The sequence below is a fragment of the Poromitra crassiceps genome (genome assembly GCF_964638095.1).
Source record: "Poromitra crassiceps genome assembly, chromosome: 2".
NCBI classification, from domain to species: domain Eukaryota; kingdom Metazoa; phylum Chordata; class Actinopteri; order Beryciformes; family Melamphaidae; genus Poromitra; species Poromitra crassiceps.
Genome location: NC_139624.1, coordinates 38,498,062 through 38,515,027, shown reverse-complemented (window position 1 = coordinate 38,515,027; position 16,966 = coordinate 38,498,062). Strand labels below are relative to the sequence as shown.

General features: G+C 41.9%; 1 protein-coding gene across 2 annotated transcripts in view; it reads right to left on the bottom strand.

The window, feature by feature from the left end:
• Positions 1–342: 342 nt before the first annotated feature.
• LOC310793865 (actin nucleation-promoting factor WASL-like) overlaps positions 343–16,966 on the bottom strand; it is a 56,446-nt gene continuing 39,822 nt past the window's right edge. For both annotated transcript variants that reach the window (XM_083655757.1, XM_083655758.1), the window contains 5 exons: positions 13,487–13,529; positions 9,881–10,034; positions 5,157–5,698; positions 4,028–4,136; positions 343–3,386 (listed from right to left, as the gene is read on the bottom strand). In XM_083655757.1, the coding sequence (XP_083511883.1) occupies positions 3,325–3,386; positions 4,028–4,136; positions 5,157–5,698; positions 9,881–10,034; positions 13,487–13,529 (910 nt within the window). In that variant the 3' untranslated portion in view covers positions 343–3,324. The remainder of the gene's footprint in view (positions 3,387–4,027; positions 4,137–5,156; positions 5,699–9,880; positions 10,035–13,486; positions 13,530–16,966) is intronic.

Here is a 16,966-nt window from a genome sequence, read left to right as displayed (position 1 = left end):
AATTTACAACAGGCGAGGAATACTTCATTTACTTAAGGTTTATAGATGACTTACAACATATTTGTATATGTTAACATAACATTTATTAATCATCTACAAATGCATATTCATGTTTTGTAAATGGTTAGTTCATCATTAACTAAAGGCTTATAAATGACTTACGACTGAACATTATTATAAAGTGTTACCAGGATATTCTATCAGGCATAAAAACATATGAATAAAACCCAGATGTCGCTGAATTTCCCCTCCCAAAATATTCATTCCGATGGGGGGAGGGGGCTGGATATTCACACTCAAAGAACACACATTGTGCTGGTAAAAGAGACCCAAATACCAAAGTAAGTAAATATCAACCTTTTATTTGAGTGTAGTGTACAATGTAAGAGTTTTTATTATTTGTCTAGCCCCACTGGGAAGGCTTGGTGTCCATAACATCTTAGTTACCTACAGAAACTAATATCAGCCAAAACATGGCTATAGGTTTCCCAAAAGTATCTTGGTATTTGAGAAGAGTAGCGTTCTAACATTGAGTAGCAGTTTGTCTTCCGCAGACAGAATTTAGAGGACACCAACATTCCTCCATTCACTTACTGGCTAACAGTGTTAACCAAAACAGAGGGGAGACATGAATTTCATTGCTATTTTTCTTTACCAGGATCTTCTCACAATGTTGGGGCAAAATATTTCTGCACTGGAACTTCAGTTACACCGAAAGAACATGGTTAGCAATATCAGCATTCTTCATTCAAAACAATGAAGAACACCAACTGCTCAATGCTAGTTTCAATCCATGAATACTAACATTGCTAACAAGTTTATAAGGGTATTTGAAGCACAAAGGTATACAGTACATTTTTCAACAATACCACATGAAGAAAAATAACATCTGGAACTGTCACAATATCTCTTCAATGCCAACATGCTTTTGGGGAACCTCAATAAGATCTTAGATTATCAGGTCTAGACAACAATCACACAACCAGGTTTCATTGACAAGATGCAGGAGCTGAGCAGCTCAGACGGAATTCATCTTTTGGACCCAGCCACTGGTCCTGGAGCATGCCATTCCCATGTCAGTTGTTTAATTTAGCAAATCGTGACCAAACCTCATAATCTACAGACCTTGAAGCCTAACCTGAAATGGAGGTCTTTATATATTAGCACACTGCCACAGAGGAGCCAGAGTCATCGACATAAGGAGTTTGAACAGGTTGCAGTATGGATGCCATGTGGGTGCTTTTCTTTGCACAAGAGCTATTTGATTACATTACATAAACGCTGCCCAGTTAACATCGTCTTTGTGAGAAGCCAAAACATTTTACAAACCAGCTTTGCAATGGTTGTAGAACAATAAATGGGTTTTCCATTCATTTCTTATTTCACTAAAGTTTGACATGCATCAGAACATTACTGTTGCAAAGCTTTTAAAATATCTCAGCTACATGTTAATGCAGTGTCGCAGCAAGCAAACACTGTACAAAGACATTGAGCCTATTGTGGAGCAAATATGGCCACCATATTGAAACCTGCAGTGACCAAACTTTGTCTATGATTCTGCAAAGAGCAGTACTGGTGTCTTTCAAGATAGATACATCACTTTAGCTACTCTGTATGGACTCTGGTTAGTAGGCAACACACATATAGAGAGCACACATTAGGCCATGTCTGCATCAGTCTGGTCAAATTCTTACTTGCTATAGTTTGGTTTCATTTGGCTTTAGCAGCAGATGGGTGGGTTTGAACACCTTTGGACACTTCACATTGTGCTAGGCTAGCACTGCTAGTGTATATTTCAATCACTGAAAAGGATACCAGATTTAAAATACTTTCCTGTAATAGCTTAAATTTTCTGGCACTAATTGTAGTGTCCTTAGTGGCAAACCCATCTTGCACTAAAACACATGCAAAGAATTATTGGCAAATATTTGACCCAGGTCTGGATCCGCATACATTTATTTGGTCTTATTAATTCTGTATTTAAGCTATTCCTTTATACCTGATTAATGATAAACTAGTTTCGGGAACAAAATATTGTTACTAATCCAAATAAATGCCATGAATCTAATGTGTTTCTCCCTATACTACTGTGTTAGCAGTTAGTGACTAAAACAGATAAACGCTAATTTAGCGCCACTGTTTCTGTACAGTAACTTAGCATCTGGACCAATCAAGCGTCAGGTCTGTAAAATTAAAACGTCTTTATTCCTCAAAATTTACATGATGCATGACCTGATTCAAACAAACAGGTCTTTACTGATACTCTGGTAGCTACTGTAAAAAGAAAAGAAAAAAATAGAGACAAAGGAAAGATAAAAGGAAAAACAAATGCCTTATTTCCTCTGAATCTGTAGTGTGATGATGATAAAATAAAGAAACTATAATTCACAACAGATAGCCTGCCGTAATGTTGTGGACTACCTGTGTGTGTGTAGTGTGGTGTGTTAACGGTTAAAAGTGTATTTGCCTCATTATTTAAAGCATAATGCATGTTCCATAACGATACAGACCTGAAATTGTCCTGTATTCATGCAGCGAGTCTCCTCTTTCAATTTGTGCAAAAATATAACAAGACTCAAACTCTGGAGCAAATTTACAGTTGACAGTAAATTAAGCTAAATATTCCAAAAAAGAGCTCTTCTTTTTTTTGTTTTTTAAGAAAATAAGAGTGCTAAACTAGGATCATTTGAATAAGTAAAAATAAACTAGAGAGCAACAGGGTATGAAAATAGTTAGATTTTTTTCTCCTCCGACTAACAACGATGACATGAAGAAGGGTTTCTGGTAAATTGTTCTCAGAGCTTTCCCTTAAATCACTGACCAGAAGAAAGGAAAAGATTCAACTCTACAGTTCAACAGACAATTTGATGTCAAACTGCACATTAATCTGGGAAAGGGAATACGAGAGAGCTGTCACACATGAGAGAGACTGTAATGAGTGAGAGTGTGGGAGAGAGAGGCCACATATGAGATGGATGAGTGACAGAAAGATTGTGATAAATAAAGCAAAACAGCAAAAGCCAAGAGATGTGAGATACTGGTGTCTCACTGGAAAGAGATGGAGAAGAGAGCTACACTTACAGCCAGGCAGCGAGAATATGACAGAGAGAACGAAGAAACAACAAACTTTACAGTAAGATACGAGAATGACATTTACAGATTAAATGAGGTATTGCACAGATTAATAAAAAAAGCGTAAAGGCAACAAAAATATACAGCAAGTTGATAGAACATTTACATTTATAATTTGAAATTAAAGATTTTTTTTTTTTTAGAAAGACAGGAACAATTTAGTGTCATAACCATCTGGGGGGAGGAGGATCGCTAGTCGTCCCATTCATCATCATCCTCAAAGTCCTCGTCCTCGTCATCATCATCATCCTCGTCTATGAGAGGGAAGGAGATGCAGTTCAGTTCATGTAAGCAAAAAAGCATAAGCAAAGATCGTGGTGAGAGTTGTGGTCTAGTAACAAGTTGGAAGTGCACCTCCCCCCCCATTTAATTTACTACATTTAAACTGCCATGACTGAAATATAGGGCTGTGAATCTTCACTGGCCTCACGATTCGATTAATCTGTCAATGATTCAATTCAACGATGCATCTCGATACAGCTCAAAGTATTGCAGTTTCAAGAATCAAATCCTCAATTTTCTATATTATTACTGCACATGGCTACTTTTTCATCAATTAATACAAGCATTCAGATACATATCAAGTCCCTTTTTGACTTAGAAAGTAAAATTCTGCATGTACATTAATACATTAAAATCTGAATGTCAACAGAAATCTAAACATAAACGATCCAACGATTCATCTGTCAACAATTCGATTCGAATCACACGTCTGCATCTCGATGTATCGATTAAACGATTATTTTTGACACCCCTACTGAAATGTGGCTTTGAATGAAATAAGTTGCATGGTAAGTTCTTCTGATCTTCACGTTCCACCCTTTAAAAGAAACACATCATTACATGGTAGTGAACTTTATGGAGGGTGTGTCTGTGTTTTCGTATGAATGTGTACCTGAGGAGTGAATGGCCTTGCTTCTCTTCTGCATCACCTCCATCAGGGCCCCTACGATGCCTGCCGATAGGGCCGGCGTGGAAGGGGCTGAATCTTGATTATCATCCCTCTGGAGAGAAGAGAGCAGGAGTAAACAAAGTTAAAACTAGAGCTGCAATGATTAGTCGACTGATACATTTGTCGATCGACAGAAGATGAATCTTAATCTCCAAACTTTTTTTAAAATAATCGATTAATACTAATTTTTAAGGAAAAAATTCAGGTTTCTTTAGTCTTCGGTGACAGTAAACTGATTATATTTGGTTTATGGACGGCTGGTCAAGGAGACATTTGAGGATGTCATCCTGGGCTTTGGGGAAAAAGTGATTGACTTTTTTTCACCATTTTGTGACATTGTACAGACCATCGGTTCCCAAACTGTGGTCCGTGGGGCTCCGTCTAGTGGCCCGCCAGAGAATTTCATTTCATTGTAAATTTAATTTACAGTTTTGACATATACACATTAACTCTGAGGACTAGCTGGCTATATTATATTCAGGAAATATCACAATTTTAAAAAGTTACTTTCAGAAGCTGTAGCGGGCTCAGTTTTAAAGACAGAGTGAAGTTTCATGAAACTGGAAGACGGAAGACATCGATTGGTACCAACCATGTCATGCTAGCTTGTCAGCAAGGTGGGTAAATAACACTCCAAACTTAGGCTAAATTTTGGTAAGGGGAAAAACATTTTCAAAGGGGTCCTCTTTTTCACAGCCTAATGTTGGCAGGTGTGTGTGTTTGTGTGTCCGTTTGTGTGTGTGTGTCCGTTTTGAACCAATAGCCTTATTATTATTGAGCCTTTCTGCTGCTATTGCATGGTTAAATCAGCCAATTTGATTTTATTGGGGGAGGGGGGGGTTGGTATATGCAGTGGAAGTGGTCCCTGGGAAATTTGGTTTGGTACATAGTGGTACTTGGTCTGAAAAGTTTGGGGACCCCTCTTATAGACCAAACGTCTTATCAATCAGTCGAGAAAAAAAACCCCAGACAGATTAATCGATAATGAAAATAATCGTTAGTTGCAGCCCTAATTAAAGCACACTTCACAACAGCTGGGTGGGGCGGAGCGTGTGTATGAATGAATGCTCACAGGTTTAAGCTTGGTGCCTTGTCTAATTTGGTCCAGGAGAGCGTCTCTGCCAGTGGAGGAGGATACCGGCCTCTCTTTCTGTTCCACCTTCTTCAGGTTGGTGCCTTCTCTGATCTGACTCAGCAGCAACGACTTGCCGACGCCCTCGCCTCCGTTAGCCTCCGGCAGCGGGGGAGGAGCCGGGGGAGGGGGACCGGGAGGCGGGGGAGGAGGGGGCGGAGGTGGCGGCGCTCCCACACCGGAGGGAGTCGAGCTGGGGGGAGGAGGGGGAGGAGGGGGCGGGGGAGGCGCCACGGGCATGGAGGCGTGGGCTGGGGGAGGGGGCGGGGGGAGGGAGCCCCGGCTGGGCGGGGGAGGGGGCGGGGGAGCAGACACGCCCGGCCGGGAGGGTGGCGGAGGCGGGGGCGCGGAGGTGGGTGCTCGGGAGGGAGGGGGGGGCGGGGGCGCACCGCGACCCCGGGCTGGAGGAGGGGGAGGGGGGGCCGACCCATGGTGAGGGGGCGGGGGAGGGGCGCCGCCTCTGGACGGAGGGGGTGGAGGGGCTGTAGGAGACAAAAGTACAAAAGAAGGTAAAGAAAACCCATTCAAATCCAGTATGTCATTTAATAGTTCACACCATAGACCAGGGCTATTCAACTGGTGGACTCCATAGAGAAAATAACTAGCAAAGAGCGTTCCCATCTGCAATGAAAATTACTTCCTTACATGATACACATGCGCCTCAGGCAAACGAGGAAGTGATTTTCGTTGCAGAGAGGTAACTCTCTTGATAGTTCCTCTCACTATGGATTTACTTTGAGAATGACTGTTTCCCGTACTTTGGATTATTATTTGATGATCGCATGGTGAGTACACAAGTCACAACATGTGTGATTGTGTCTAGCGCTGGTAGCATAGAGACTGCCACTGTACTATCTAACTACCGTTAACAGTCATATTTCACTGTGAAATGCACTTTCTAATGCATGCACAGTGAATATGTTGGCGACGTATCCCTTGCCTTTAACGTTAGCCACGTGGCTTTTCAATCAGCAAGAAGAATAACAGAAAACGTGGATTTTTTTATTTTTTATTAGAAATTTCTTGGCAAGGATGAATGTATTACGTCACGGTTAGGCAGTGTCTGGGGCAGCAGCTCGGCAGCATCAACCAGGGGAGAATGCTATAACGTTAGTTAATAAAGATGCACAAAGTTTCATTTAATATACAACTTGTAGCAGTTAGCAAGCAACTTTGACGTTGGCACCACTAGTCTCTTCCTCTGTATTTCTCTGATCTGAACGGGGCCGGGTCTCAGATTTCTAATAATAGATGGGTCCACTCCGGGTCCGGGTCCGACATTTATCAGTTCTGAACAGGGCCGGGTCTCAGATTTCTAATAATAGACGGGTCCACTCCGGGTCCGTGCACAAATTTCCCGGGTCCAGTAGGGTCCGAGTCAGTGATTCTGGACCCGTGAAGACCTCTACTGTGACGTACAGTAGCTAAACACAAAAGATGCAATATTAATAGGTTTTCATGAGATACTCAGTATTTAATACTGTGCTACCTAGGTTCTAAACAAGAAAGAATGTTTAAAGTTGCTTTCCTTTCCTGATGCACTATAAATGTTTACAATGCTGTGGTGTAGCTAGGTAAGTGATGTCAGAATTTACCAAATTATATTCAAATGGCTGACGTGTTGTAGGATACTTAGATTTGTTTCAAATACGTGTTTACTTTTGGGGCTTTAACACAGCTTTCGTTGCACAGAAATTAAGCACTTTTAAATTAAAATTAAGCTACTTTTGCAATGTAGTGAAATAAAAGTTTTGAAAATGTGGTGGCGCGTTGTGTTGATTAATAGCTTGGGGAACGGTCTGGCCCCCGGCCCCTGACAATGTGGCCCCCTGAACAATTGAGTTGAATAGCCCTCTGCCATAGACCATGCAGATCTCATAAGCTCTGATTTATTTTCACATCTCAATGCCTCCAAATGTGTGCCATAAGAGACAGCTTGCAAGATCTGAACGGTCAAGGGAATTCACGCCATGCTTCTGTCCAAAATACTAATCAGTTCTGTAGCTGTTGCCACACCATGCAGTTATGAGATAAAGCATACATGGGCAACATACGGCCCGCGGGCCGTATGCGGCCCGCGGGCGCCCCCTGTGTGGCCCGCGATGGAATTGAAAAAAAAAAAAATTTTTTTTTTTTTTTTTTTTTTTTTTTTACAGTGCACCTGAACGCAACATGCAAGATACCCGCTGAATAAGTGTCCAAATGTTCATGTCATTCTGGCCAATACTCTTCTGTTATAGCATTTCAGTCTGGAATATGGAATATATTTCAATAATATTTATGACTAAAAGGCTAAAAGTAATCTCATGTGTAAGAAATGACTGTTCTACATTGAAGTAGAAATTTAAATAATTAACTTGTTGATTTTGGATTTATTTAGCTTCAAGAGTGCATTTTTGTTCTTGTGTGACCCTCAACACAGGCTTTGAGAATCCCAGGCCACTTACTGATACTTAAGCTTAAAATAACCCACTCATATTCTGGTTTATTTCAAGAAAAACATTTCGGCTAGTGGAAATTCGAATTGGCTGGTAACTTTAAAATCTAGCAGCCATATTGGCAGGTGGTCAAAAAAGTTAATTTCAAGCACTGAAGAGGGAGAGCGGGTGGTGACATAGGAGTGAGTGAGAAAAGGATCAAATATTGGTGGTTAAGACTGAATAATGACATCACAACTGTTAATTTAAAATGAGTTATTCCTCTAAACCTGGCTTCAAATGCCCAAAATGTTTCGCGCTGGCGCCGTTCAGCCCTCAGCAAAAACTGGTAGCGAGGACATTTTTTGTGGCCCTCTCTATGATCAAAGTTGCCCATCCATGGGTTACGGCGTGACAATATTTGTTCGGCCCCCGGCAACAATCTGGGTTTCTCATGTGGCCCCCCATGAAAAACAGTTGCCCACCCCTGAGATAAAGCCACAGGGGGCAGCCTTGCTTCATGTAACTGTTATAAACTAAGCATCTTAAGAAATATATTGTTGTTAACACAGATCACAGCAGATCCATGCATAGAAACCTACCACTCCATCTGGGCGGACCTGGGGATACAACCACACTAATTAGATTATCCTGTTATAGTGTAACAGGTACAGTGGTCTTAAATGGACAATCAACCCTTTAAAGAGAATGTACATATTGAAAAAAGACCCACAGGGGGTCCCTGCAGAATATTTTCCTGGTTGGGGGGCTGTGCTGCATTCGATCTACATCAAAAAATTCCCATCAAAGCCAATATCAATGACAATGCAAAGTTGCGGGACACTTCCTAATTGTGTGTTGCAATGGATGAAGGTGAAGGAAGGTAAAAATGTCACCTTCCTGTATCTAGATTTAGTAGGTGAAATCAAGCAGTAATATCTTTCACCTGAATGTATTTGTCCCGTTTGTCTCCCCCACCACCCAATTTTTTATAGAACACAAACAAAACAGACAAACAGGCTCAGACACAAGAAAAGAAAAGAAACAAAAACATACGAACATAATCAACATTCAATATTACAGTGGTGCTACCAGTCACGCAAGGTGCTTATGTGCTTGTAAGCGAAGCACTTGGGATTTCCTGCAAGGGGTCTATAGGAAACCAGCTGGGCGAGTCACCTGTCACCCCTAACCTCATCAAGGTAGACTAAAAACGGGTCCCATATGCTTCCCCCTGGGTTTCCATCTGGACAATCAGCTCAGTGGAGATGTTCACGTTGAGGAGGCTGTGAAAAAAGCCTCCAAGCGTCTGCATTTTCTCACTGTGATGGCAAGAAATGGGCTCCCTGTAGAAGACCTGGTCGATATCTATAACAAACACTGATCAGACCATGTCTAGAATATGGGAGTGTACTGCTTGTGGGCTGTACGGCTAAACAACAAGCCACGATGGACAGGGTTCAGAAAAGGGCTGTCAAAATAATGAGGAGGTTCAAGGACATCTCTTTGCATCTACCTGATCTGCAGACACGAAGACAACAGGCCACTGTGAAGCTGATTCAGGACATGCACCAGCCTAACCTCCTAGTAAGGAAGAAAGGACTGGCCGTGTTCTGCGCAGAGGCAATCAGTTGTCTTTGCCAAAAACCAGAACAAATAGACTGAGAAACTCCACCATCTCTTGTGGCGTCAGGCTTTTTAATGGGCTGTAGTTAAGCGTTGATTGTATTTTTGATGTTGGGGTTTGTTTTAATAATGCATAATGTACAGTATGTGTATTTTTTAGAGTTTTTTTCAAGTGTACATTCTGCATAATTCAATCATGTATTGCAAGCCAGAATGATTAAACTCAAACCCAAACTCAAACTCATATACAGTAGTTAGAAATTTTCTAAGTGAGTTGGTTCTCAGGAACCGGAGTCTCTCCATCCTTATAACAGAGATCATGTCTGTCAACCACAATTGGAAAGAGGGTGAAGAGGGGTACTTCCATTCCTTAAGAATATATTTTTTGGCAACAGTTGTCCCCAGTGTCAGAGATTGTTGCACAGCTGTAGTGAAGTTCAGAGAGAACTCCAAGCAGCCGAAGATGGCGAGTTCTGCCTCCGGCTGAAGGGTTATTTTGTAGGCCTTAGTGTGTCCCGTTTATCTTATTGAAAGAGAAGAGGTCTCTAATGTTTTGTACAGTACTGTAGACTCTACAGTAATGTGTGTTTTTTTAGATGACCAAATTCCTGTCTGCCTCACCTTGTCTCCGTAGCTCGTTTTTGACGGCCTCCACTCCTCCTTTCTTCTCAATGAAGTCGTAGATGACCTTAGATGTCTCCTTGTCCTTCAGCTGAGCTTCAGAGATGCCACACATATCAAACAGGTTCTTCAACTCTGGGTCCAAGTTATTCAGCTGCAGGGGGAGAACATGGAGGAACAAGTGTCATTTGGCAGATGCCTCTAATCCAACTGCCATGGATGCATGTAGTATCAGTATGTAAGTATAGGGTTAGTATGGGCGCTAATCGATGCCCTAACCTTGGTAATACAATGGTCATGCTTTACCAATCAAAAGCATCAACAGGTAGCATTTCACTGTCTTTAGCTCAGGCCTCTTACGTGCAGCAGCTTGAGAAGAAGCAACAGATGTCTGGATGAAGGGGGGATTTGATTGATCATTCTCCTCCTCAGATACATTTGCTCAGAGTTGTACTGACGATTGATGTCTAAATGATTGAAATCATTTGAATTCAAACAGTGGCATTTGCTGTTTAGTCCACTCAGTGAGGTCAACTGGGTTTTGTCAAATCAAAAACAGTGGAGCCAACAACAGAGTGGCTTTCCTGGTGCTCTCATATCCACCCACACCCACCCGTTGTCCCACCTGGATGCCTAATTAAGATAAAGTTACACTGGAATGTGATTATCCAGTTCAAAGCTTGTGCAAAACATGCATGCCGGTGATGATTCTGGATATGCAACACCTAATTTTACAAAAAATGGTTACATGCGTGAGAATAAAACTCATTCATGTAATATTACTGAAGTTATTAACTATCTTAACAGCTATACAATTCAAACATTTGCACTTTTGAATACTTATTAATGAATGACTATCAATAGTATCAATCAAAAAAGAATGTTGTTCCTGATTGGGTTTTGAAACTACACCCTTAATTTCCTGACACATTCTGATCCGTGGTTGTTTGATTGCAGTTTCGTTCCAGTGAAGTTTTCTACCTAGCAGTTACTGGCGCTGGTCCTGTTCTTCCCTGCAACTGTGGCCCCCTGGATCCTGAATTACCACTGCTGCCCTCCTCCCTCTGAACTTTTAGCCCTGACCTCAACACCTTCTCACCCACATGCTGCCTTTTCTGTGTGCATTTAGGGTCGAAGGCTGGGCTGCCGGATAGGTTAGGCTGTAGAATAGCTACATTATTTGTCTTGCTAAAATCTGCAATTGCCTACCTTGTTTTTGTTGTTGTTCCTATGCTCATCTTATCCAAGTGTTTGCTCTTACATGCTAAAATCTGTTATGTGTCTTCACTGCATTTCTGTATTTATGAAAATATTAGCTCAGTATCACACTATGTGACTAACATGTTAGGAGTTTGGTTAAATAAATGTACTATTATTCTTAATGTTTTCAATCATTTTCTAAATGTACGTTAGACATTGGTTCTAATGGTTGCCTTTAGCCAAACCAATGGCATCATTATGAGCAAACAGTGCTAAGCAAAAATAGATGTTTAGTTTTAAACTGCTGAGTAATCCTGCTTTGAGACACTTTGAGCTATCCCTCTATAAAAATGCAGAATGGGACCACAGTGCTTTAGCTAGCCCTCATACTGCCACCTGGTGGTGTTTCGGCAACACTATCAAGTTGGCACCCAGGAAAAGGTCTCATAAGGACTCATTAACCCAGATTCCAGTACAGTTCAAAATGGCTCTGGCCAGAGCGTAAATCATTATCTGGCATAAGTCCCCTCATTCAACCAACATTTTTGTGTTTCATATCGCATGTTGTTGCCAACAGAGTTGATGCAGTAAAACCCAACAAAGCCACAAATAAACTATTCAACTGTTTCCTGTATGAGAGGTCATATTGCACCTGTAACATGTGTGTGAGTAGTATGCATTGTGTTTCTCGGTTATCTGTCAATGTGACTGGTGGCCAGGATAAACTCTGCTACTGTTATTGTACTTGGCAGATTAAGTGATTCTGATCTTTAGGTATAAATACATTCAAATCCCTTCCTACGCAAAACCCAGCTGATTAAATAGCCTTTTTTTTGCCCTCCGATGTCCTCTTATGATTCAGTGGTCTACGTACAGCATGTATCCTGCAGGATTCCCCAAGAATTCCTCTTAGTGGTGGCAAGAATATGAAAAGTAGGGCTTCTTTGATATGTTTAGCAGTTCATTCACTTATTTCATGCATTGATGCATATTTTGGCAGTAGCCTGAGGTTTAGAGAAGAGAGCCATTGGAAGAAATGATGTCCGTTTGAGAGAAGTTTGTAAAATTATACTGCCTGTGCATTCGTGCATTCATTAATTCGCACTGGAGCTAAATCCTAGCCTGGTCAAACCATACTGACCACGTGAACACACGTTCCGTTTTGTTCTGCGGATCAGTCTGTCCTCTCCAGTAGGGCTGGGTATTGGCAAGGATCTCACGATACGATACGTATCACGATACGATTGTATCACGATATATTGCGATGCGATACATATTGCGATATATTGCGATATTCTACAGAATTTACTCAAAATTAAATAATAGAGCTAAAGATACAACACACTGTGTACCACCCAGGTAGTGTAATAATATGTACATCACTTTATACTGATAAGTTAGTGGACAAATTTAGTCAAAACTACTGAGTGTTGAGTGTTACTGAACGCATCGATATGGGAAATATCGATACAGTATCGATTAGGGGTGGGAATCACCAGATGCAGAGGGCTGGCATGGCCTGCAATTTTTTTTATTTATTTTTTATCGCGATACTTGGCGTCCAAGTATCGATACAGTATCGGGAAATAAAATATCGCGATATATTGCCGTATGGATTATATTGCCCAGCCCTACTCTCCAGCCCGCCCCCAGCCATTTCCAGAAATTACAAAACGCACAGGCCAAATCAGGGATCTGCCTCATAGTTGACAACATAACCAGCCAATCAGGGACGCCGCTCCTGAAGCAAAAAGTGGGAACAAGAGTGTGCACCAGCGGCGTTTCTTGGTGGAAAAGATTTTTCTCCATTTTCACCGTTCTTCCGAGTGGGTTTGGATTGGATTTGGCAATTGATTGGCTGAAGGAGTTGTCTGTCAAGGCAAGTACTTCTCCCACCCACTGAAATCGATGTGGGCGGGCTGGAGACCAGACTGATCAGGCAGAACGAAACAGAATGTGAGTTCACGTGATCAGGGATGGTTTACCAGGCTAGCTAAATCCCGGGTTGTGAGAGGTGAGCGAGTCTTGTGAGAAAATTGTCACCCATTGAAATATACACAAGTTCTTGAAAGCATTAACTTAGGAGACCAAATCATCTGAATGTCATCGTTTCCTTTCATAGTCAGCTGAGCCCCCTGACCTGCATGATCTCATACTCATCATCCAACATCCAGCGTAATTACTGAAGATGCTTTTTGGGGGGGATGAGTGCGTAGATGATGCAGATGCATTCCCATCACCCCAGAAATCTCCTTGTGTAACACTAGTGATGCTACACAGGCTGACTTAATATGGCACAGCTGATATTGAATTTCTAAAATCTGTTCATCGAAGTGGATGAACAGCAACATAGTCCTAAATGTACAGTCACACACACACACGCGCACACAGGAATTGTATACTTACATCAAAGCCTGTATTAGGATCCCAACCCACATGTCCAATGTGCCTGTAAGAGAAGCAGGAGAGAGAGAGCATGTGAGACAGTGAATGAGAGAGAAAGTGAGAGGTGAGGAGATGCATACATAGAAGAGAGAAGAGAAGAAGAAAAGAAAGGCAAGAAGAGAGGCAGATGGGTCAAAATCCATGGCCCACTGGTGGACCGTGAGTGGTCTGCCAACAAGGGGCGTCGTCTTATATTCAGCGGTCTAGACTTTAACATGTAATTTTCCATTAACAACAACAGTTGCGGCAGTTCCCCTCAAGCGAGGCACCGTCACTCTCTCCCTCCCTCCATATCACTGTTGCACATAACACTCGCACTTTAGCGTTTACCGAGTTGACAAACACGCTCGCTCTCTCTCTCTTTCGTCCTCTCCGCCTGCGGTCTGCTTGGATCGGCGGGGTCAGTGACAGGCAGACAAGGCCTGAGTTCAGCTCCAACAAAACGTAGCAAAACCTTTTATCAACACGGAAATGGTGATGCGTTGAACACCCTGTTGTGTCTATCTGTTGGGTTGGATCCAGTGACGCACTCCGCAAGTAAACGCCAGCCACTCTATGCGTGGTAGCCATGGAAACATTAGCATAATAATAACAACTCTTAATTTTTCTACAATTTCATCTAAAAGACATTGAAAATATGATCTTATTTAAGAGAGACAGTTAAAAACAGCGTACCTTTTTCAAATAATAATAATAATTTTCAAATAAAAAGATTTTCTTTATAAAACAACAAAACAAGAGACAAACAAAAAAGATTTGGCCTTCAAAAAATGTTTTTCCCCAAAGATTAATATTTTTTGATGTGGGGTTGTATGAGGTAATTGCCAACAGTCAGTGTGAATGGAGATTTAAGCTAAAAACCGGGTGTAAATGAGATATTTTCAGGTCTACTTGGCATCTCAGGGCTTGTGGAGACTTTACTTACTTTACTTGGATTACGCCAGGTGAGCAGTATGGAAGCTCTATTTGCCTGACACGGCCGGTCTCCTTTTCTGCAAGCTGGGACCGCACTGGCTGCATTCTACTGCATGTAGTATGCAAGTACCTCATACTGTACAACCCCCCATCCAAAATCCAAACTTTCAGATTATGGACAGTAGGAGTAAATCTGTCACCATATCAATGTGTCACCCAGATATTTCAGATTTCACATGATTCAGATACCTCGTCGTGTGGCATTCGATTATACCTAATGCATCCTTAAAATCTAATTTCACAAGATTCCTTGTTTGTGAAAGATAGATTTCCAATTCTATATAATATTTTATTTTCTTTTTTCTCAGGAGGGTGACTGGCATCTCCCTTAGGGACAAGGTGAGAAGCTCAGTCATCCGCGAGGGATTCGGAGTAGAGGAGAGCCCCTGCTCCTTTGCGTAGAAAGGAGCCAGTTGAGGTGGTTCGGGCATCTGGTAAGGATGCCACTTGGATGCCTGCATATGGAGGTGTTCCAGGCACGTCCAGCTGGGAGGAGACCACGGGGCAGACCGAGGGCTAGAGAGGTTATATCTCCACACTGGCCAGGGAACGCCTCGGAATCGCCCAGTCAGAGCTGGCTAATGTGTCCGGGGAAAAGGAAGTTTGGGGTCAAGTTAAGCGGTTGAAGATGGATGGATGGAACATTTTCAGTGAGCTGAATGTTATGTGCCGTATCATGATTTTAGCAATGTCCCCTCCTGCATATTTGGCTTTGTGTGCTCTCAACAAACTTGATGACTTTTTAATGCCAACAGATATAGACAGACTAGTAGAGACCGAGGCTGCAGGATGGCACCCCTTACAGTACATACACACACTACCAATGCTGCCACCATTGACCTCGTTCCTGAAAGCACAGCGCAGATTATCCTCACATTGTCAGTCATGATACATATTATTCTATAGGATTAGACTATGAATAAGAAATAGCCTGGATGAACACTTCCCTCAGATCTATCAGCACTTATGATGCTTGTAGGTCAGAGGAAGACGGTTATAGAGCTGAGCTCAACAGTGACCGCCCACTTTTTCACAGTTCTGGTTCCACAAGAGAATTCCCCATTCATTTTATCCATAGACATTTTGAAAAATCCTGATATAAAAGGGTTTTAAGCCTGGAACCAAGCCAACCAGCCAGCAGATGAATCGTGAGTGATCATGAAACATTTCAGAAAAATAAATACGGTAAGTAAAAATAAAATAAAGTAAAACAATAAAAATATGTAATTTTTTTCACCATTTTTATTTTTGCATGTATGCAAAATAGGGATGGGCATCAATAATCAAAAATTGATAAGGAATCACATCGATCATGTGCAATTTTGATCGTTTAAAAAAAAAAAATCAAATGGATGTGCTGAAATAATTGATTTCACTAGCTGGTCGCAACCAGGTGAGGGCGCAATTGAACTAGTTTTAGGAGACAGAAGCAGCCAGAGAGCAAAGCGGAGTTTTGTTGGAACCATTCATAGATATTATATTACTATAGATGGGTCACCGCAGGCTCTGCCAATTCTATCAAATGGTAGCAGCAAGTCTCCTAAAAGGGTGTGGTCAACCATTGACTCAGACCTGCCGAAGGTTTCCTAAGTGGGCGTGTCCATGGGAAACCATGGGCAAAACCCACGTGACAAAAGGAAGTGAGTTGAAGTTGGGCCGTCTTGCTTGAATCCCATCGTCTTTGGACCATGTCGAGTTAAAAGACGACTTTGCTCACTGCAAGCACTGCGATGCCGTGTATAAGTACAACACGGCCACGACGCCAATGATCCACCACTTGAGCAGCGTACATCAGCGTTCATGTCTCACCCCTGAGCATGTTAACATGCTCATCTTCCTAAACAAGAGTCAGTAGGCTGCTTTGTTGTTTATGAGTGGACACCAGTCACCACCGCCTTAATAAGTGAGTCACTGTTATTTGTTTTATGAGGCTCTAAGTTAAATAGCCATACATTCAGGTGGTGTCTCGTCATAGACGTGTGGTCAATGGGTCAGCATGGGGGAAATCCTCCCATTCTCCCCATGCAGTATAGTTAGCATTTAGCTGCTAGCCCAGCCCAGGCAGACAGTATCGGGGATTTAAGCCCTACAGTAAACACACATCTGAACAGACGTCTATGTACCGGTACCTGCTTTTGAATCCCCAGTGTAGAGCCGCAGCACCGTCCTTTGGTGTCTATATATACAGTATGTATACAGTATATATATATTTATAAAATGGCTCTCTCAAATCAAGCAATCTGATTGGTTCACAGCCATTGTATAAATCCAATAACCCACTCCAATAACCCATGGCCATGGGTTATTGAGTTGCCATGGCAACTCTTACTAAAAGGCTTTGGTTACCTCAAATGACAGTGTAGAAAAAACAAATGGCGGAGACAGCTGTCAGATCCTTGTGAATCGATCTTCGCTTATAACTTTACTAATACTTCGCAGAAAATTATGTTTTGTACAAGAATAGAC